Source organism: Microtus oregoni, unplaced genomic scaffold (assembly GCF_018167655.1).
Source record: "Microtus oregoni isolate MIOR12 unplaced genomic scaffold, Mior012 000020F_ref0000438, whole genome shotgun sequence".
Taxonomy (NCBI): domain Eukaryota; kingdom Metazoa; phylum Chordata; class Mammalia; order Rodentia; family Cricetidae; genus Microtus; species Microtus oregoni.
In genome coordinates this window covers 1,912,453-1,934,160 of record NW_024543079.1, presented here as the reverse complement: position 1 = coordinate 1,934,160, position 21,708 = coordinate 1,912,453, and the positions used below count along the sequence as shown (strand labels likewise).

The following is a 21,708-nucleotide window of genomic DNA, read 5'->3' as shown; positions in this document are numbered from 1 at the left end:
TCAGACTTGGGGTTCTGGTCCTGACCAACACCTTCAGAGTCTTTTGCTGTGGTATGGTCCCCACTTTGGTGGCCTCAGCTCTGGATGTGTTGGCGAACGGCTCTGGCTGCCATAGGCAGTGCTGTACAAGATCCTGGAACACAATGAGATTCTCCAGTGGTGGTGGTGGTGGTGGTGATGGTGTAACTCCTGGCACCGGAGCAAGTGGATCCCAATTGTGACATGACAACTTGGCTTTTGTCATTCCAGGAGCCAGAGGGACCAGCACCCCTGACATGTGGGCTGCCCCAGCCATACAGGACAAAAGGCTATCTTCCTCTGGGTGCCTGGGAGGCAAAGCCTATAGAATGTTAGCACCTGACTGTTAAGTGTGAAGTAATTGCACAGGAGCTGCTGGGTTCTCTTCTCTGCATGCTTGCTCCTCGAGGGCTAGGAAGCAGCCATGGGACCTGACAGAGAAGCAAGGCATGAATTAGCCTGCAAAGGCCTTTTCTGTCAGTCGCCAGGGCCTGGGGTGAGGGCTGTTGCAGGCAGACCTCTGCCTGACCCTGTCCCTTGAGTCACCCCAATAAAGGTGTCAAGAGGTCCCTTGGGATCCAGATGGCAACTGTGCAGGCAAAACTTTCCTTTTTCCTGTATTATTGTTTCTCAGAGGCCACCCATTCTGGCCAGGGCAGACTGGGTCTTCACAGACCTCTGTCCCAAGGTGCTGGCCTCTCTTCTGCAGATGGGCTTCTAGTTCTTACCCTTGCCCTCCAGGTTCCCCTACAAAGCTTCCATCTGTGCTAGACACCTGGAATTCCACTTAGAGGTCCGAATGCTCACACATGTGCCGTGTCATGAGACAGGGTCTTACTGGGTAGCTCTGGCTGACCTGGAACTCACTGTGTAGACCAGCCTGGCTCCAAACTTATAGACACCTGCCTGCCTGCAGTAGGCCTTTGTGCTGTAACTAAAGGTGTGCACCTTTGCATCTGACTGATGCTTCATTTTCTTTATGAGTGTTTTGCCTGTAATTCTGTGCATCATGCACTTGCTTGGTGTCCATGGAGGCCAAAAAATGTCATCAGATCCCTTGGGACTAGAGTAGCAGACAGTTATGAGCCTCCATATGGGCAGGGAATCGAACCCAAAGCTTCTGGAGGAGTAGCCAGTGCTCCTAACCGCTCAGCCACCTCTCCAGGCTGTGTGTACATTCTTCTTTTTCCTTTCTGTGTATGGGTGTTTTGCTTACATGTATGTCTGTGCACTATGTGAGTGCCTGGTGCCAGAGGTCAGAAAAGGGCACTGGTGGTGCAACCTTTAACCCCAGCACTCGGAAGGCAGAGATAGGCAGATCTTTGTGAGTTCAAGACCAGACTGGTCTATAGAGCTAGTTCTAGAACAGGCTCCAAAAAAGCTACAGAGAAACCCCGTTTTGAAAAACAAAACAAAACAAAAAAACATGCAGGAAGCTGGAGAGATGGCTCAGAGGTTAAGAGCACTGATTGCTCTTCCAGAAGACCTGGGTTCAATTCCTAGCACCCACATGTATAGCTCACAACACCACCCCTACCAGACATACATATAGGCAAAACATCAATGTACATAAGATACAAAATTAATTTTAAAAAAATGCACATGCAGGTCAAGTGGTGGCACACAACTTTAACCCCAGCACTCAGGAGACAGAGGCAGCATATCTATAAGTTCGAGGCTAGCCTGGTCTACAAAGGCAGAAAGATCTCTGTGAGTTCAAGGCCACCCTAGATTACACAAAATTGATCCAGTCTCAAAGAGAATCAGAGCTCACACAAAGATGATCCCAGCACTTGGGATCCCGTGCCTTTAATCTCAGGTCTAGGGAAGTGGGGACAGGAGTGAGATGACTGAGTGGAGAGAGGAATATTATAAGGTGGGAGGAGACAGTAGCTCAGTGCAGTCTGAGGACAGGATCGACCTTTCAGTCTGATCATTGGTAGAGAAAAGAACTCTAGTGGCTGGCTGCTCTGCTTCTCTGATCTTTCAGGTTTTGCCACTAATATGTGACTGAGTTTTTATTATTAAGAACAATTAGAATTCGTGATACACTTTGGTTTTTAATTATACTGTTCTGTTCCTGTTCCTATTGTTTTGGAGATAGGTTCTTATTCTGTAGACCAGGCTGACCTAGAACTCACAGAGATCAACCTGCCTATTCCTCCTGAGAGCTGGGATTAAAGACACGTGCCAACCATGCAGGGCCTAAATTGTAGTGTAAATGTTGGGAGCTGGAAAGTTGGCCCAGCTGTTTTTTTATCTTTTTATTTATTCATGTATTTTATGTGTTTGAGTGCTTGATCTTCATGCACACCAGAAGAATGAATTTAACTCCTTTACAGATGGTTGTGAGCCACCATGTGGTTGCTGGGAATTGAACTCAGGACCTCTGGAAGAGCAGGCAATGCTCTTAACCGCTGAGCCATCTCTCCAGCCCTCAGCTGTTGTTCTTGCATGCAGAGGATGTGGGTTCCATTTCCAGAATTTACATGATTGTTCACAACTATCTGTAACTTCTTTCGGGAGACCCTACACCCTCTTCTGACCTCTGTGGGCACCAGACACACTCATGATGCACAGATATACATGCAGGCAAAACACTCATAAACATAAAATCAGATTTAACCCCCCCTCCTTTTATAGACAAGGGTTCTCTCTGTAGGTATGGCTGTCCCAGAACTTGCTCTATAGACTAGGCTGGCCTTGAACTCAAGAGACGTGCCTGCTTCTGCCTCCCAAGTGCTGGGATTAAAGGTATGCACCACCACTGAGTGGCTAAATATTTTTAAAGGCAATAAATAAACTTGAAATAGTGCTGATTTTGGCTATCGGGAGCCTCGCATATGGGACTCTTGAGTTTGAGATCAGTTTGGTCTATACATTAAGATTTAGGCCAGTTAGGGCTACACAGTGAGTCTATTTCAAAATAAATAAATAAACGAAAGGTTATTGGGAGGAGAGATGGTTTAGCAGTTAGGTGTTTCCACTTGCCACTGCTCTTACAGAGACCTTAGTTTGATTCCCAGCACCCATGTCCTGTAGCTCCCAGCTGTTCCAATGCTGTGTTGTACAGACTTTTCCTGGGGAGACCCAATACACATCTACTCACCCCAGAAAGGGAGCCCTCCACAGACCAAAGGAACAGTTCCACCAATGCCTGATTGTTGAACCAATGACTTTTATTGGGGGTAATAGGGTTACTTACAGGAGCAGAAATGACACAGACAGCCACATCACCAAGGTCCACCCCAGCACAGGTGACAGCTCATGATGAGGGGAACCTGGAGCACACTGCACAGCCCACAGGCAGTGCCACAAGTTGCAGAGTGTCCTTTCCAGGTGCCTCAGTTGGTCTGATCATCCTTTCAGGTAGGTGGGCTGGTCTCAAGAATTTTCACTGTAGCTTGGCTGGTCGGAGAATGACTCTCAGCAGTCTTTATTGCTTGCTTCTGGGAGGGACCGCCTACTGAATCTGGTCAGTTTCAGGTACTTCCTAAAGCTATTGAGCCGTTTGTCTACTGCACAAAATGGTCCAATCTGGGAAGAAACTGCTACACATCACACTTGACATAGTTTTAAAAAATAAACCTTTAACTTTCATTTACTATTATATTGTGTGTGCATGTGTGCCATAGCTTGAGTAGAAAGCGAAGAGGAGCACGTGTGTGTCAATACTCTCCTACCACAGAGGCTCTGGAGAGCGAACTTAGATGGTCAGGACTGGTGGCAAACACTGTTACCTGCTTGAGTCATCTCTCTGACCCCAACAAAATGTTAATCATATTCAACACTAATGTTAGAAAGGTTTAACTGAATATGTAAACAGCATTTTACATAAAAAATTAGAAAAATGGACAAAGGATCTAAGCAGGCATTCCACAGAAGTACAGACACTAATTAAGGGACTTGACCATAGTGACTCTAAGAAGCCTCTCCGTTTTGATCCTTTATTCCTCGGTGTGTGGGTGTACACGTGCCATGGAGCATGTGTGGTGGTTGGAGGACAAACCCTGGGTGTGAGCCCTCACCTTCTGCCTTGTCTAAAACAGGGGCTTTCATTGCTGCCGTTTGCTAGGGTATGTGGGCCATGAACTGGATTCTCCGGCTTCCACTTCCCCTCTCACTTAGGAGCCCTAGGTTTATGATGTTCTCACTCTACCCATGGAGCCATCCTCTTAGTCGTCCTAGTTTTCTGAAAAAAAATTTTTTTTTAGGTTGGGTTTCACTATGTAGCTCTAGCTGGCCTGGAACTCATGTAGTCCTGACTGACTTGAACTCAGAGATCTGCCTGCCTGCTTGAAATCACTGATGGACCAGGAAAGCTCAGTGGTTGGGCATTTGCCTCTAACTTCTGTCAATAGCTTTTAGGTTGAGATGATTAAATTGCCTGATGGCCTTGCTGATGAATTTTGGTCAGTCACATCCTGTTCCCTGAAGATGGACACCATTTATTTATTTATTTATTTATTTGATTTTTCAAGACAGGGTTCCTCTGTGTAACAGTCCTAGCTGTCTTGGAACTAGCTCTTGTAGACCAGGCTGTCCTTGAACTCATAGCGAGCAGCCTTCCTCTGTGCTGAGTGTTGGGATTAAAGGCGTGTAACACTACCACCCGGATGGACACCATTCTTGTGGACAACTGGCAGTATCTGTCAGAATGAGGACTGTGTGGAATTCCACCTCTAGGAACCCAGCTCACAGACGTTACAAAGAAATGCCAGTTGAGCATGGTTACTCCTACCTGATCCCAGCTACTTGAGGGGCGGAGGCAGGAAGATTTTGATTTTAAAGCCAGCTACATAGTGAACTCCAGGCCAGACCTGGCTGCACAGTAAGACCTTAAAACAGGAACAAAAGACAGCCTGGGCTACACAGTGCAACTGTCTCAGTAAAGCCAAAGGTAGTGGAAGAGCACTTGACTAGTCTGTTCTGTTCAAGGCTCTGGATTTATCTTTAAAATTCAAGCATCATAATAAAAAGATTATCCACTGTGCATTAAATAGCAAAAGCAAGACAGAACCCAAATGTTTTTTTCTGAGACAGCTTCATGTAGGCCTGGTTGGCCTCAGACTTACTATATAGCAAAGAATGGCCTTGGGATATCTCACCCTTCTTCCTCCTCTTGACTGCCAGGATGATATCCAGTTCACTTGGTGCTGGGGATGAAACAGAGCTTCCTGCATTCCTAGAAAGTGCCCTACCGACTGAGCCACATCCCAAGTGTTCCCCAAGGGGAATGTTTCTGTCCTGGTCCACAGGGTTGGGTGCTACAGAGTGGAGAAGATAGATCAGGAGTTCCTTATGGGCTGACACAAAAATATTTCCAAGATATGAAAAGGCAATATATAGGCAAACTGAGCAAGCATAGGAAAGAGATGCTCTCAGGATAAAACTCAGTAGTTCTGTTCTGTGGAGTTCTTTTCATTACTTTCTCCTTCCCTTTTTGATATTTTGCTGTGTTTTCCTATTCAAAAACTAATTTCACTCACCTAATCAAAAGTTCCTATTCAAAGATATCTGCCTGCAGATCAGTGGTGGAACAAGTCTTTAATCTTAGCACTTGGGAGGCAGAGGCGGGCAGATCTCTGTCAGTACAAAGTCAGCCTGCTCTATAGAGGGAGTTCCAGGACAGCCAGGGCAACACAGATAAACCACATCCCACGTCTAAAAAAAAAAAAACAAAAGAATCTGCCAACAACCCTCAGCCCCACCAGGATAGCCCATATAACATGGGTATCTACAGGGCTGGGGAGATGGCTCAGCAGCTGAATGCTTGTTCTTCCAGAGGACAAGGGTCCCTTCCCAGCACCCACACGGGGCAACTCACAACTACCTCTAACTCCAGCTCCAGGATATCTGAGACTCTAGTGACTTGATTTCTGTGGGCACCTGCACAGGGGGCACCTTCATATTAAGAAACAGAGTATCTACAAACCAGGTACGTGGCAGTTATTAAGCATGCATATGTGGGTGCTGGGAATTGAACTCTGGTCCTCTGGAAGAGCAGCAAGCACTTTTACAGTGCTGAGCCATCTCTAAAGCCCTATGTGGGTTTGGAAGGACAACTGTCCAGATCCTTCAGTCTTCCTGCACCTGCCTGGCCCCAGTGGGTGCAGGATTTGGCATCCTTACCACTAAGGTGCTTACTCCAAGAAAACCGGTGAAGAGACACTTGGGCAGTCTCTGGTGTGGAATCTGCATACACGCACTCTCCAATTCTAGCTGTTGGCACTCTGGCTGGGACCTGTCTGTCCTGGCACTTGTTGCACGCCAACACAGTGTGGAGGGACCCAGAGCAGCCATAAGGATGTGCCCCCTGAGCATGTGCTGCTCAGGAGACCTACTTCCAGCTGGCAAGGGACTACAGAAGATGGAAGACTATAGAGTATAGCATCCCCATCATCTCTTATATCTTTGATGCTCACATGGAGCTGGCTCAAACTTGTTTCTGATTTATATCGATAGATTCCACCTCAGCCCCAGGGTAGGGACCTAACAAATGGCAGTCATGATGTTCTGTCCACTGTGTTTAGTGCTAGTGGCTCTTGGCTTCTAGACTAACTCATTCCACCAGGCAATGAGTCAATTCAGATATTTTGTTCAATACTTGCCCCTTCTTAGGATAGTGCTGGAGATGCACCTAACAAACAGGTATCTGCCTAGAATGAAGGCAGGGCACTTAAGACCCTGAGCTGTTGTTGATGGCAGTCCCCCTGACAGTCAACTGCTGTCTCCTTGAGCATGAGCTGAGCTAGTTCCCGGTAGGGAGGGTCCTGGGTATCTCAGAGATCTAGGGGTCAGAAAGATGGCTGTGGGTAAAGGCACTTGCTGAGTAAGCCTAGTGACCTGAGTTTGATCCCTGGAGTCCAGGAAAAGAACTGACACCGGTCATCCTCTGACCTCAAGTATGTCAATGAGGTAACCTGAGTCACCACTGCTAAGGAAGCCAACTTAATAGGAAAAGGGCTGGAGCATTAGAGCCCTTCACCTTGCAATTCGTCTCTAGTGCCACCTACCACACCAGAGTTCAACTGCTAAGTAGAATCAAGGAGAAAAACTTCAAATGGGACTATAAGCCCTAGACCCTACTTTGATTTTCCTTTATACCATTTTTTTCCCCTCAAATGAGATGAAGTCTGGGTATCCTTGGGCTTCAACTTAAGAGACCTACCTCTACCTTCTCTGTGCTCAGAGGCAGTACACGCTGGGGAGATGGCACAAGCATAGTACTTGCCTAGCATGCAGAAATGCTGGGTTCCATCTCCAGAATCACACAAATCTGTATGGTGGTTGGTGCATGTTTGTCATCTAGCATTTGGGAAGTGCAGGCAAAGGATCAGAAGTTGAATATCATCTTCAGTTACAAAGCAAGGTAAAGGCCAGGATGCAGTGTTAAGACCTTGTCTCTTTCCTAAAAAAGGCGTGGATATTAGGGACAACTGAGGAGCTTGTCTTCCATGACTGAACCCTAGGGTTTAGTCCTTGTCCCCAAACCAGAAAAGGGGTGTGGTTTCAAACAGGAGGCAGGAAGTTCAGTCAGAGGATTTAGACACACCTTTCCAGTCCCAGCCAGGGAAACCTTTCTAAGTCAACAGATCTTCAGGCAAACCCAAGGCTGCAGGGTGTGGCTGAGATCAGGAGCCTTGGGGATTTGTGGGTTGTTTTCCCTTGTCTGAACCTTGCCATCAGGCCCTGGCCTGGACTCCCCTCCAAGGAGTATTATTCTCTTTTTGTCAAGAGGAGCAGAGTGGGATAGCCTTTTGGGGGGGGGGGTGCTCCCCAGACTTCCAGCTTTTAGGACTCCACCCCACCCCTGCTCACTACTGGAGGCAGTCAGGGTGGACCTTCTCCAGAAACTGACAAGGGGTGCCAGCCTGCAGCTGGATGTGCAGCCAGAACAGCAGGCACATCTTGGAGACTGCCCCAAGGACACAGCTGTCACACTGGGCTTAGCAGCCAGAACACTGGAAATGTCCTTTTATTTCCAGCTACTTTATTAGCTCCCAAAAGGAAACCAGTCTACTGGGGCATACATTTTTTTCCCTCCTAAGACCTAAGGGTACACAAGATCGTAAACTGTAAACTTGTATAAATGGTCTCACACCTGAAGGTCTGGATGTTGCACTGGAGAGGGGGGAAGGTCGTATGAAGGCAATATCCGAATGGTGATGGTGTCTTTTTCTGTTTTTGCTTGAAGAACTTTGAAAGTGCAACCTGAGGATTCCCAGGGGGAGTACTCTGACCACCTTTACCTCCGGTCATTCCCAACAGAGCCCTGAAACCATACTACAGTAAACTTGAGTCAAGTAGTCAGAGGCTTAGTAGCAAATCTTGAGGATAGAACTGGGTAACAAGCCAGTTTCCCTGCAGTTGTGGAGAGATGCTGTTAGATGCAGGGCCAACTGCTAGCTGCCATGCTGGAATGTTGTCTCACCCATTATGTCCAATCTTTGGGGTTTTCCAGATCTTTCACACTTTGTATTGAACCAGGCTTCCAGGTGGTACTAGCTCTGAACAGCAGGTTAGAAAGTCACAATGGATGGAACCAAACACCGCTCAATATGATCCTCTGTGAAGTTCAGTCAACATTAAGAAGAGATTTTTCATCATCTCACACTAAGGGCAGAGAGCCACTTGGAGATTTTTGGGCCCCATTTTGGCAGTGAGGTAGAAGCAGAGGAAGGACTTGTGAGAGTGATCACTTGATGAGTAGCCAGAATACTCAATTCTTCAAATGGTTCAGCTGGTGAATTCCCCATCTTTAAATACTTGACTCTCACCATGCCTACTTAGGCAAGTGACCCTGACCCTTTCTACTTGTATTTCAGATTAACAGTTGGGACGAACTGACGGGAGATGCAGAGAGGGAAAGAAACAGCGGTCTCCTGCAACTGTGAACTAATACTTACAGTCACAAAATTACATGCACAAAAAGGCAAGGACCTCTGGGACTAAAATTTCTTAGAAAAATCTTTAGAATCTTTAAGCTTAGAGTTCCAGGCGGTTTCTAAAGTGCAAAGTGGCAGCCTGTGTGGTGAAGGTGAGTGACTGTCAGATTCCATCGAAAGCAAACAGGAGTGATGGGGTTCTTTCAAAATGGCTTTTATTGAGACACATTCAGAGCTTCGGCACCATTTCCATCTGGGAACCCATTCCCATTGCGGTGGCTAAACCCTTTTTGGTGCTGGAGGTCTCACACCCATCCATCCACTTGGCAAGGCAGCACCAGAACTCAGCTATGATGTCCAGACAGGACAAGCCCAACCTCACTTCCATGCTCCCTGCAACCATCTCATTAGTGTTCCTTGCACATTTTAGGCTAAATTTCCACAAGTGGGAGGTGGCTTAAATACCAGCTGGTGTTTCTGATTGGGTGTCTGTAGCATGTAGTGATGAAGATAATACTCCCTGAACCATAGTTGTTGTATACATTCATAATGTATCCTGGCAAGACTGATTTCAGAAAGCTCGTGCTAGAATTGTACATTTCCTCTACTAAAAGGCTTTCTTGGAAAGAGGTTCAGGAGTCCTGGAAGGTAGCCTGAGTTCTCTAAGGCAATGTTGCTGAGAGATGGCTGACCTACCCCAGTATGGAGAAAAGTTCTACCCTAAATGCTAGGCCACTTCTGCCTCCTTACTGCATTCTGAATTTAGCCTGTTCTTGGAATTCCCTGCACAGTAAATCTACCAGCTCCTTCAGTGCCAGTGCCCCCAAATGTGTGCTCTCCGGTCTTTCTTTTCAGGGCAAAAATGGCCAAAGGACCCCAAAGGCAAAGCAGTTATCTGTTTGGTACAACTGTTGCCATAAGGCGGAAATGAATGGTATGCACGGAAGAAAGACCACCAGAGGCCAACATATTTATATCTGTCACCATCGACATCTACATAGACCCAAGTTTTTGCTCCTTATCAAAGGGGAACAGAAAACCTCAAGGATGTTTACTTTTGCAGCAAAAGGAAACATACACACGCATGAAAACAATTTGTAGCTGGTACCTGGAGAGAGAGCATGCTTTAGGCAAATGACAGATCGTGGTTTCCCACAAGTTTTCTTTGTAAGCGTGGCTTCCATCTCTGCTCAGGGTGCTGGGGCATCAAACAGCGTAAGATGTAATGGACACACAGGGCTGTCTTGTGTAATAAAAGCAAATATTTACATTAAGCACAATACAGCAATTTATTTAGATGCTTAAAATGAATACAAAGGGAAATAAAGACCACAAAATCATACATACTACAACAGTGTGTCATATATTAGATGGTATAAATGAATACACCCAGCGGTGCTCAACTAAAGAGGAAACTAAATATCCCAAATGTAGCACTCAACCGTGCTTGCAGCTCTGACACAACACTCTTACAGATCTAAAAGGTGTCAAAATTAGTAGCTCTAAAATCAATTCTTGCATGTTATTTTAGCTTAAAAGGTCTCAGAAAGAGATCTGAAATATCAGTTTTGACAACTGTAATGTCAAGGATACTCAGAACAAGAAAAAAAAAAATCCTATAATACAGGAGAGTCCAGATATATATCTTATGTGGCTGGCCTCTGTTGCAAGATTGTACAAGGTTATGTGCAAAAACTATGTCTGTCCAAAGGTCCATACTATCGCAGGGTCAAGCTTCTGCTAGGTAAACTAGATATAGCATTTATCACACAGCAAGGGCAACACTAAAAACCAATCTATGACGGGCACACAGTAACAGTGTCATAAGCATCACTTGAGGTCTAAAAGACTGTACAAATATACATTTCAACTATTCAGAATGAATACATGAAAAAAGGTCCATGTTCCTACTAGACACACTGGACTGGTAGCATGTATGCCCGCCCTGCACTACTATGTGATCAGGGTAAGGCTTTCCCAGGACATCCAACCAAACATCTTACCAAGGGAAAGAAATGCTGGAAAAGCAAACAATGAACTGCTTTTCCCTGTGAGCATTCATGAGCCGCCAGCTTATTGGTTTTTCACACTTCATTACTGAATCTACCAGAGAAGGGTCTGAAGCAAGATCAACCAATCACATGTCATAGACATAGAAATAACCACTGGGACTGTAGTGGTCACATGTCCCCAACAGCCTGACTGACCAGTCCTTGCAAGGCAGTGCCAGTTAAAAGACAAATCTGCAATCAGAACAGAGGTCCAAGATGCAACATGGCCCATGTGCTGGGGTGTGCCAGGCCCCTCAGGCTTGCTGGCTGCTCAGTTTTACTCCAGTTAAGCTGCCATGCATGGGATCAGCAACTCCGTCAGTCATGCTGTCAAACTGCTCCCCATCCTCACTGTCAATTGTGCTATTCTGCCACTCAATCTGTGGGTTTGGTAAGCGCTCTGCATTCTCAGATGCATTTTCCCACTGTGACTGGTCCTTGGACCAAAACCCTTCAACTTTTCCATAGGAACTATTCTTCCATTTTAACTGTTCTGTGTCATCTTGCACCGTAGCCTTTTTTTTGGCAGCTGGCTTACTGCTCCTTGCATCTTCACTCTGGGAAGACTCATCAGACCAGGTTCCTGGTTTCATCTCACATGTATTATCCTCAAAGTCAGAGATCTGTTGGGAACCAGGCCCACTCTCAGATGGTGAAGCACCATCTTTCCACTCAACTACATCATCTTGGTCTACCTCACTGTCAGAGGCATCATGCATTAGTTTGGTTGGCTCCTCAGTCAAATGGATAGTTTCATATTTTGAACCATCCTCCTCCTCTTTTTGGTCTAGCTTCTCAGATTCCAAAGCATCCTCAGGAATGACCTTCGGTACATGCTCCTCTGGATTATCACTAGGAATTTTAGGCTCAACTTCAAAGACAGGGTCAAAAGGGCTGTGGCTTCCATTGGATTCTTCTTCTAAATGCTCAAAACTATCTGAGAAGCTGTCGTCTTCCTTCCCAAGGCTAAGCTTTTTGTCAGCAGTCTTACTAGCATTGACTCTTGAGTCCTTCTCGTCATGATTTTCAAACAGCCACTCAGCATCAAAGTCCATCTCGTGTTTGACTTTATTTAATTCTTTCATGTTAAAGCCTAGCAACACACCGGGCTTGTACTTCTCACAGTCACGAACACACTTCTTTCTCTTGTTACTGAAATGGGAAGCAATGTCACTCTTCCACAGCCACAGACTGGCAGCTAACTTCTCAATTTCTCTCCTGGTGGGATAGGGCTGTTTGTTGAAGTATTTTGTGAGGAAGCTTTTCCTAGCTTCGTAAGAATCATCTTCATGACCCTTGGGGTCTAAAGCTAAAACAACAGGCTCTTCAGGCTTCTCTTCAAAGCAGCTGGGAGAATCACTGTCATCCTCCAGCTTTCGCTTTTTTAGCAGAGGAAACTCCACCTGTTCATAGGTGCGCTTCACAGGAGCCAGGCCTGGAGACTGATTGAGCCGAGAAGGTGCGTTTGTTTTGTCCTGGCCATTCTGGGTTTTTCCAACACCCCTGCAGTGGACTAGATGCAGGGTGATGGTTGAGGCTGTCATGTTGCTAGTATACACACCAAGGCAATGGATACATTTGTAGGTTAGCTTTTTCTCAACTGGATGAACTGTCTGAATAACTTGGTGTCTTTCTCGTAAATGATGTGCAAGTGCATCAGATATGGGTCCTTTTAGGATTGAAAAGCAAAGAGGGCAAAGGGTTTTCCCAACATCTTTTTTATAGGGCACTGCAGCTTGAGGTGAACTTTTAACAGGGACGTCTGCTTTTTCCTGAACTTTTGGCTGTGGCTTTGGAGGAACTGGGGCATTATTTTGGGCATGGTAAGCAACTGATTCGGCTGGGGCATCCCTCAGGTTGTATGTGGTCACCAGAAGATGGATGTTGGTGTGACTCCCCTGTTGCAATGTCAAATCAAAGCTCAAAGTAGAATCGGTTTTAGGTCCCATCTCTTCATCAATGTGAACCATTCGCATGTGTGCTGCCATCTTTTCTACATCATTGAAGGTTGAGCGGCAATATGGACAAGACAGACCATGAATTAACATATGGTTGAGCAGGGTATCTGTGGGCAAATAGCGATTACAGTAGAGGCATTTGCTAGTAAAATTGTGTATTTTCATAATGTAGTTAGCTACTGCTGGGACTTTCTCAGCTTTATGCTCCTTTTCAAAGTGAACACTATATACATTCTCAGGGAAAAGCTCGTTACAGATTGTACATATTTTCCACTTCTGAGTAGCACAATGGTTGCTTGGAGGAGGGCCTGTGGCTGCTGGTGGAGGTTTAGAACCGGATTGACCTAATACTCTAGAAGCCTGTGACTGAGACACAGAGGGAGACTTCACCTGGCCTGGGGGTAGAGATGTGGTACTGGCAGTCTGCAAGGAATACCTGGCCGCTGCTGGGGGCCTCTGCTCAGCACCAAGCCCATACGACCTCCCATTTCCACTTGGAAGTAGCTGTTTGACAGACTGAGACTGCTGAGGGATGGAAACTGGAGCATTGCCACCTAGACCCAGTCTCACTGACTGGCCAACACCATAGCTCTGGCCTACAGATTTGACTCCATAGTTGTTTTGCTGCAAGTGAACATTGGACATCATATTGACTCCTGCTGAGTTTAAGTTAGGCTTTGGTATTGACAATCGATTCACCATCTGCTGTGATGGCAAAGACCGGACATTTCCAGAAGCAAGGGAACTGATTCTTGGTGGCAGTCCCATGCCCTTTTTCTCTTGAGGTTTGGGAGCAATCAGCATCAAGGGTTTGGCCCGGGGAACTACAACATTTGTGTGCCCAATCATGGCAGTGACCTGATAGCCTATCCGTTCATGGTCCTCAATGACATGCTGTACCAAAGCTTCATAGGACTTGGGCATGAAAAGGCATCGCTTGCAGTGGATGTTACACTCTTCTCGGGCATTTGCACCCAGGGGGACAGCACCATTGAGTGATTTTTCTCCTGCCTTTGCTATGTACGGTGCTGCTACATGCTGAAAATGTTCCCTGTAGATGTGCTTCCTGACAATCTCATATAGAGGGTCTCGGTAAGTGCACTTCTTGCAGTAATACACGGCTTGCTCTACACTGTCAGCCTGCTTGGGTTTAAGGCCATCGTTTTTGTTTTTATCTTTGAAAGTGCTGAGGCTGCTACTCGGTGCGCTGGAGTTTGGAGCATGAAATATTTTAATGTGTGTTTCCAAAGTCTTTTTATCTGCATTGAAGGTACAGTAAGGGCAATTAAGGAGAATCCTATTTTCAAAGTCTTCACTATGAACATTCCGGAAATGACTTTTGTAGGCAGAGAAGAATTTTGAGGAAAACGGACAAGCACTGCAGCAAAAAGGTTTTGTCCGATAGTCCTAAAAAATAAACAAAACAAAACAAAATAGAAACCAGAATGAGAAGGCCACTTGAGGCAGGTATTTGTAAGTTTTAGGCACCTCCCCCTAGGCATTCCCAGAAATTCTTCAAGGCAATGAATTTTAGAGGTTTCTCCTGCCAGAAAACTAGAAAGAGAAACTCAAGAACTCAGGTGCATTTTGAACCAAATACCTTTATTTGTGTCCCTGTGTAAATTAAAACTCAGTGCTAAGTTCTTGTCAATCCTCTAAAAATGGCTAGTCATATTTGCTGGCTGATTTCGGAGAGGTGTCAAAGGCATCAAAAAACAAAACAAAACAAAAAAAAACAGGTTTCAAGAAAAAATATTTTATAGCTAAAAACAACCAGTATAAAAACCATGTAAACCCCTCATTTTGTGGTCCAGTAATTTGCTCAGGCTTCAGACATGGGAACTCATAGGTCCATATACCTGTATAAGGAACACAGGTATACTTTTCTCTTTCCCACCATCCAACAATTCTCATTAAAAAACAAAACAAAACAAAAAAAAAACAACAAAAAATCCCTACAGTTTCTTCTCCAATCTAAAGCACAGTGAATTTAGACTTCGGTGTGGATCAAAAGGCTCCAGACTGGAAACACTGGCCTCTTTCTACTTCTTCTCTGGCAGAGCAGCTTCAAAAACGCCAATAAGGGCTGAAGAGACAGTTCAGTGGTTAAGAGCACTGGTTGCTTTCACAGGGGATCTGGGCTTGATTCCCAGCAACTACAAGGTAGTTCATGCAGTTTCATGGTGTTCTCTTCTGACCCTTGAGGGCAGCAAGCATGTACACAGCACACAAATACACATTAAAACAGACACACATCAAAAGTTCTTTTTTCCCTTCAAAAATGCCAATGAAAAAAATCAGATTATGGTGGTGTATGCTTTTCATACCAGCACTGGGAAGGCAGAGAGGCAAGTAGATCTTTGAGTTTGAGGCCAGCCTGGTCAGGACAGTGCCAGGACAGCCAGGGATACAAAGAGAAAACTCTTTATCAAAAAACACCAACCAACCAACAAATAAATGGCCAATGAATTAATTAGCAGCTGCTTTAATTCAGCTAAGAAATTATCTGGAGACCGTCTTATAGACAGACGGCAGAGTGTTCAGAAGCCATGGTGTACTACAGAGCACACTGACATCAGGGATCAGTTTTCAGAATTAAGACATCAAATAGGTAAATATATACATGATAAGCAGTCATCTTTTCTTGTGTGTGTTTCATGAACTGTTTTGAACCAAAAGGAGTTTCTCTGCTCTCTTTCAAAGCTCCTCAGCTGATGTAGTGGTGTATGTTTTTAATCCCAGTTCTAAAGACAGAGACAGGTGGATTTCTGAGTCCAGTATGGCCCAGGTTAGAGAGACCCTGCCCTCAAAACCAAACATCATCTAGGAAGGCCTTCTCTTAAGAATGCTGCTCAGCGCCGGGCGGTGGTGGCGCATGCCTTTAATCCCAGCACTCGGGAGGCAGAGGCAGGCGGATCTCTGTGAGTTCGAGACTAGCCTGGTCTACAGAGCTAGTTCCAGGACAGGCTCCAAAACCACAGAGAAACCCTGTCTCGAAAAACAAAAAAACAAAACAAAACAAAACAAAACAAGAATGCTGCTCAGCAGCTCTCCGTAGGGCATTGAGTACAGAATTAGAAAGGGAATTCACATCCACTTTTCTCCATGGACAGAAGTACCATTTACAATACTATTATCATATTTTCTTTTTTTTTTTTTTGAAACAGGGTTTCTCTGTATAACAGTTCTGTCTGTCCTGGAGCTCACTCTATATACCAAGCCAAGCTCACAGAAAACTGCCTGCCTTCTGCCTCCTGAGTGCTGGGATTAAAATTGTGTGCCATCTCCGCCTGGACTATTATCACATCTTAATTATGGACACACTGGCATCAGTAACTATCCTGAATGTAAAGGTACAAAAAAATATCCTGTCACTGCCATTCTAGGGGATTACCTACTACACCATTTTCTAAAGATTAGGTGTCATCAGAGGGATAAAGAAGTGTAAATAGAAGGCTGAGTGTAACCCAGCGGCGTTGCCAAATGCCTCTAATCCTAGTACTCAGGAGGCAGAGGCAGGCGGCTATCTAAATCAGAGGCCAGCCTAGTCTACAGAGTGAGTTCCAGGGCAGTTAGGGCTACAAAGAAAAGTTGTCTCAAACAACAATGAAACAAACAAAAACACTGATCTTGACTTTTCTCTAGGAAGCAAGGGCAGCAACAGAGACAGGATAGCAGGTGGGTGGCTGCACAAACAATGCTAAGAGTGTTCCTTAGAAACAGAAGCAGGAAGGCGCCATGGAGGGAAACTCATACACCACAGGTTCCCCAACTTTGCTATTTCAGTTTTTTTGAGACACGATTTTATTTGCCCAGGATGGTTTCAAATTTGTTACACAGAATGCCCCTGACCTTTTGATCCTGACTTCGCCCCTCAAGCACTGGAATTAGAATTAGAGGTATGTGCCGCCGTATCTGGTTTATGTGGAACTGGAGAGCAAAACCAAGGTTTTGTACAGGACAGGGAATGCTTCAACTACTGAGCTCCAGTCTTGGTTTCAACTTTAGAAATTTAAGAAACAAAAGTTCTGTTCATTCTTTTAGCTTGAAGTTTCTGTCCAGCAACAAGTATGAGGCCCTCAGGGGCCCTCATACTCAGGAAAATGGGATGCCCGCGCTACTATTCATTTTCCAGGGTAGGCCACTGCCCGGTCAGAGCTGTCACTATGAAAGGCTCAAGTGGGAAATGGACAGTCCTAGGAGACTTACCTGATTTTTTGTAAGTGAAGGGTCCCACAGTCCTACATCCTCCCATGTAGTGTTTTTCAAATAAAAGTCATTAGGTTCAAACTGTTTAAAATCCTAGAAAAACAGTGAGAGAAATTAAAAAAAAACCATAGTGGTATCAAGCCCAACCTGACTTGACACCTAAATTCTACCTCTTTAACCAGGCACAGGAAGGTCAACCACTGAGAACTAATGCAGAGGGGCCGAGGCTCAGCAAATGTGAAAGGCACCTGGCCAGGATTCCAGAGGAACTGCCCAAGTGCAGATGGGAAGGCTCTAGCCCTACAGCAGCTCCATTAACCACATAACTCACCAGCCACAACACTGGGTGGAGGAGGGGCGTGTGCTAATAGCTCTGGAGAAGAGTCTAGCTTGGCAACACAAACAAACAAGCAAATCAATAAATAAATAAATGGAAGGAAGGGTAGATCTAGAAGAAAATTCAGATTTTTAAACCAAGAAAGTAAGCAACAAGCCGTTCAACTTACACTCTAATGTGAAATCCCCCCATGACTAAGAAGAAAGCAGCGTGAATGGTTCACAGCTGTTGGTAGAAAGTTAAACACGTGCAAACTTCAGAGTACCTATTAGCTCTAGCGGGAGGAGCAAACCCGGTACAGGATAGGAAAGATACTTGACTATTTGCATGTTTATTTGGAAAGGTTTCACCCACCCCCAAGTACAGATCCATTTGTCTCTGAAGAGTTACTTCCACCCTGGAACAAATCACTAGAAGCCCATTTTTGAAAAGCTTTGGTTTCCAGGATACACCCCTGACTACTCTGAGTGGGATTCAGGAGAAGAGACCTTGTTCATGAATGAAATGTCTATTAATTCTACCCGACCCGTGTCCTTAGCAGTTGTTCCATGCCAAGCATTGTGCTGGGCAGTGGGATAAATGGCTAAGCAAGGCCACTTTAGTCTGGCCAGTAGAAACCTAAACTGTGGGGGAAATCTCTTTAAACGCTTCAGTTGGAGGTTGGGTCCAACTACCTGTAAGATCTGTAGCAAGGTGATCTGGACAAGGAGGAGACGACTCTGTCTATCCCATGGGGCTTGAAAAAAGCTCAGAATAAAAAGGCTAGGGAACAGTCTGGAAAGGCCAAACTGCTACACAAGGGCAAGATAAGTCTTTGATGGGCCAGAAGGCTGACAAACGCCAAATCCTAAGGAAAGAGATGACAAACACCTAGACAACCGTGCCTCAACAGTCAGGTCAATGGAAACAACCCAGGCTTATGAGAAGGAAAACAGGCTCTGCAGTCCCCAATGCCTCTTCCCTAACTGTGAGCCTGAAATCACTGCTTCCAATCCCCATTTCATAGACTGGAGATAAGAATTCCTAGAGTCCCCTGAGGTTATTTCAAGGACCAAGTGCATATATAGTTTTAAAGCACCTCTTGCACTGTGTATATTTTCCACGCTGTAACTGTTTTGCCTCAGGATGCAAAGATGAACACACTTTCAGGAAAGGGAGTAAGTTCTACTAAATAAGAAGGTTTTGGTGAAGCTGAAAGTGCAGTTAAATTCACCCTCACACCTAACAGTGAACATCTTGCCCATGGACACAGTAACGGATCAGAAGCTGAGTCACATTAAAATTTAAAAATGGCATGCTACTTACTTCTATATGTTCTTTACAGTATTCCAACCCAATGTCACTAAGTATTTTTTTCACAGTTTTCCGGGCTTTTCTTAAACTGCCAAGATTGTTGACAGGAAGTTGGAACATAGTTTCTATTGGAAAAAAAAATTTAAGTCAAAGTCAAAACATGAACAACTTGTCAAAGTTACTAATTCCACTGATGACAGGATCCCAAACCCTGGCTCCTTCAGGTGAGAAGATGTACTCATCTAGTTTATGGAGCACTTAAAGCAGGCAGGCAGGCAAAGTGAGTGCTTGTCAGCCTTTCCTATCTTGTTAGAGGACATTTTTACCACGAGTCTAGGCGCACAAGTCTGATTAGGCTTTAACAACCCTTTAAGAGATGAATTTGAAGTTGGAGAATGAAACAGCATCAGTTAGCTATCTCAAGCCAAATCAACATCCTTGTGATGTTGAACCTACAAACCTATAAAGCCACTCAGAACACCACAGCGTCACAGTACCGCACAGCGCTGAAGGGAAGATTTTGCTTTCTGAAACGTCAAGGTAACAACACTCTCACAAAAGCAACATGACATTCAATGACTCTTTCTATCTCCTCAAATTGAAGTTCCAAATGATGCTGTGATCTGCTCCTTAGGTGTTAACACACCTGGGCAAAGGGCTCACATGGGCCATGGCCGAGATATTAGATGGGGGAAGCCATGCTGTGGCTTCAGAGCACATGGTGACTGCTGTAGGCTTTCTGGGATCTCTTAAAAAACAAAATGCTTGTTGAGTGAGTGTCTGTATGTGAAGTATGTAAGGAAATCAAAAAGTTGCTCGACTGTTCTAAACACAAAAGCAGAAAGAAATGGAGATCCATTTTCTAAGTTTCTTAAAAACAAAAAGTACTTGTGTTTTAGAAAACTGAATTAGTACAATTTGAGGTGAGATTTTTATAAGTCTCTGAGAATATGATCTTAACTGTTTAAATAGTCTAAATTCAACATAATTTTGCAGAATAAAGTAGCTTTAAGACCAAAGTCAGCAAAAAATCCACACCAAAGCACCAGCGGTTGGGATTAGACAAATCTCAGTTTTCTAACTATAACCATCACTTTTACCGGCCGCAAGCCTGAACCCGGGGATGTTCACGTAAACAAGTCCCAGACACTCTAGTATAAATTACCAAAGCTTGCTGGGTCTCCCAACATTAAAACAAGTCACTGAAAAGCAGCATCCCCAGCCTCATCATTCTCCAGATGAACTCCTGTAAGTTGAAGACCAGGACTAGAGTGAGCAGTCCTTCCCCAGAAGGGCACCAATTACCATTTATTTCTCCTTCACACTCCCTGAGCCTTATACCAACCCAAGGAACAAGGTTTCAAAGAAAATACTAGTCCATGTGACATGAAACTAGTCATGTGACTAGACACATGACATGAAAAAGGACTCAAAGGTCCCCTATGTTTTTTCCTCAGGCCACTATCTTTAAGTACTTAAGGGTCAGGCTGGGCTAGGTGATAACACATTGGCAACCCCAATTCCAGCACTCAGATGGATAAGGCATAAGTACCATGAACTAGAAACCACCTATAAGTCGGGCATAGTTACACCTTGACCAAAAATAAAATAAAACAAAATAACAACAAAAAAAGGAATAAATTCAAATCAGTAGTTGGCTCCAGAATGTATTCATGCTACCCATCTAACTTTTTGTTTAAAATGTGTAAGAAGGACAGCCCAAGCCTCAACACCTTTTTGAACTAGAAACCTCAACAAGGAGACTGCATTTTGAAAACAGAGAAAAAACAAAATCCCTACAGTACATACAGAGGGGCAGAGTGGTGATATACTCTCTCCCAATCCATCAATGGCCCCCAAACCCTGCTCAGCCTTTCGGTATGTTATGCTGGCAGGGTCTAACAGGTCCTTACCAAGGAGACCCTCCTTTCAGCACAAGGCACTAAAAGGGCAAATTGTCCAACCTAATAGAACTGTACTCTTGTCCATCTATCACTTCCAGGACACCTCAACTTTGCAGGTCATGCTGCTGGGAGCACACAGTAGACCCTCAGGCAGCAGGTTTTACACAACGCTTTGTTGTTCAGCCTCAGTTGGAACAACTCCTGCCACAAATAATGTCTTGTCAGTCAGGACTCAGGTGAGCAACATCTCTTCAGTACACAAAGCTGTTAATGTGCTCAAAAGCTGGGTGTGCTGGAAAGCAGAGAGGGAAATGCCCGAGGCAGCAGTCTCCTCACTGTGCCCACATCTCTTTCTAGACATATGAGCAAATGTGCTTAAGCTTTGTTGCCACCCAAGTCTTTGCAGAATCAACAGGCAGTGGAACACAGAAAAGAAGTGAATTAATCAAAGGAAAAATGGGATTGAGGGAACTTTGTTAAAACATCTAGTAATGTCCCGACAACCCAAATTAAAACACTATATATAGATTCAATTGCTAAACTCTATAATAATTTTGGGGGCAGACCAGTTAGTTTAGTTGGTTAGAACATGGTGCTAATAAAGTAATGCGAGTGTCTTAGTCACAGCCATGCACTCACCGGAAGAGATGCACTGAATAGGCTGACCTCCAGCTCATAGGCCCTGCTTGCCTCTGGGGTGCTGGACTAAAGGCATGTGCCACCTCTCTCAGCTCACATCAATTTCTGAGAATGATTTAAGTTAATTTTGAATGAATGAGTCACACCCCTTTCTCAATCTCACCTACACCTGAAGAGGAGGGCAGGAACACCACAGTTTAACCCTACTTTTTTTGTTTTATTAGAAAGCAAGAGTCTAATGGCTGCAATGAAAATCTGAGATTCATTTTGGCCCTAAGGCTATATATGCTATATATAATTAAAACCATGTAAATAATATAGTATGCCTGATCTTCTCCAATTATCAAAAGCTATTACTTCAAACGCCAAGAGGGTATAAAGAAAAGACAGCCCAGCTGTAGACCAATCCTG

At 44.7% G+C, this 21,708-nt stretch overlaps 1 protein-coding gene across 2 annotated transcripts in view; it reads right to left on the bottom strand.

Moving 5' to 3' along the window:
- Window positions 1-2,945: 2,945 nt before the first annotated feature.
- The window catches only part of LOC121460490 (activity dependent neuroprotector homeobox), a 33,038-nt gene continuing 14,275 nt past the window's right edge, over window positions 2,946-21,708 (bottom strand). Inside the window, exons 2-4 of one of the 2 annotated variants that reach the window (XM_041670926.1) lie at window positions 18,767-18,879; window positions 17,125-17,217; window positions 2,946-14,322 (exon numbers count right to left, since the gene is read on the bottom strand). In XM_041670926.1, coding sequence (XP_041526860.1) covers window positions 11,212-14,322; window positions 17,125-17,217; window positions 18,767-18,874 — 3,312 coding nt within the window. In that variant the 5' untranslated portion in view covers window positions 18,875-18,879 and the 3' untranslated portion in view covers window positions 2,946-11,211. The remainder of the gene's footprint in view (window positions 14,323-17,124; window positions 17,218-18,766; window positions 18,880-21,708) is intronic. The other variant, XM_041670927.1, reaches the window with a different exon arrangement.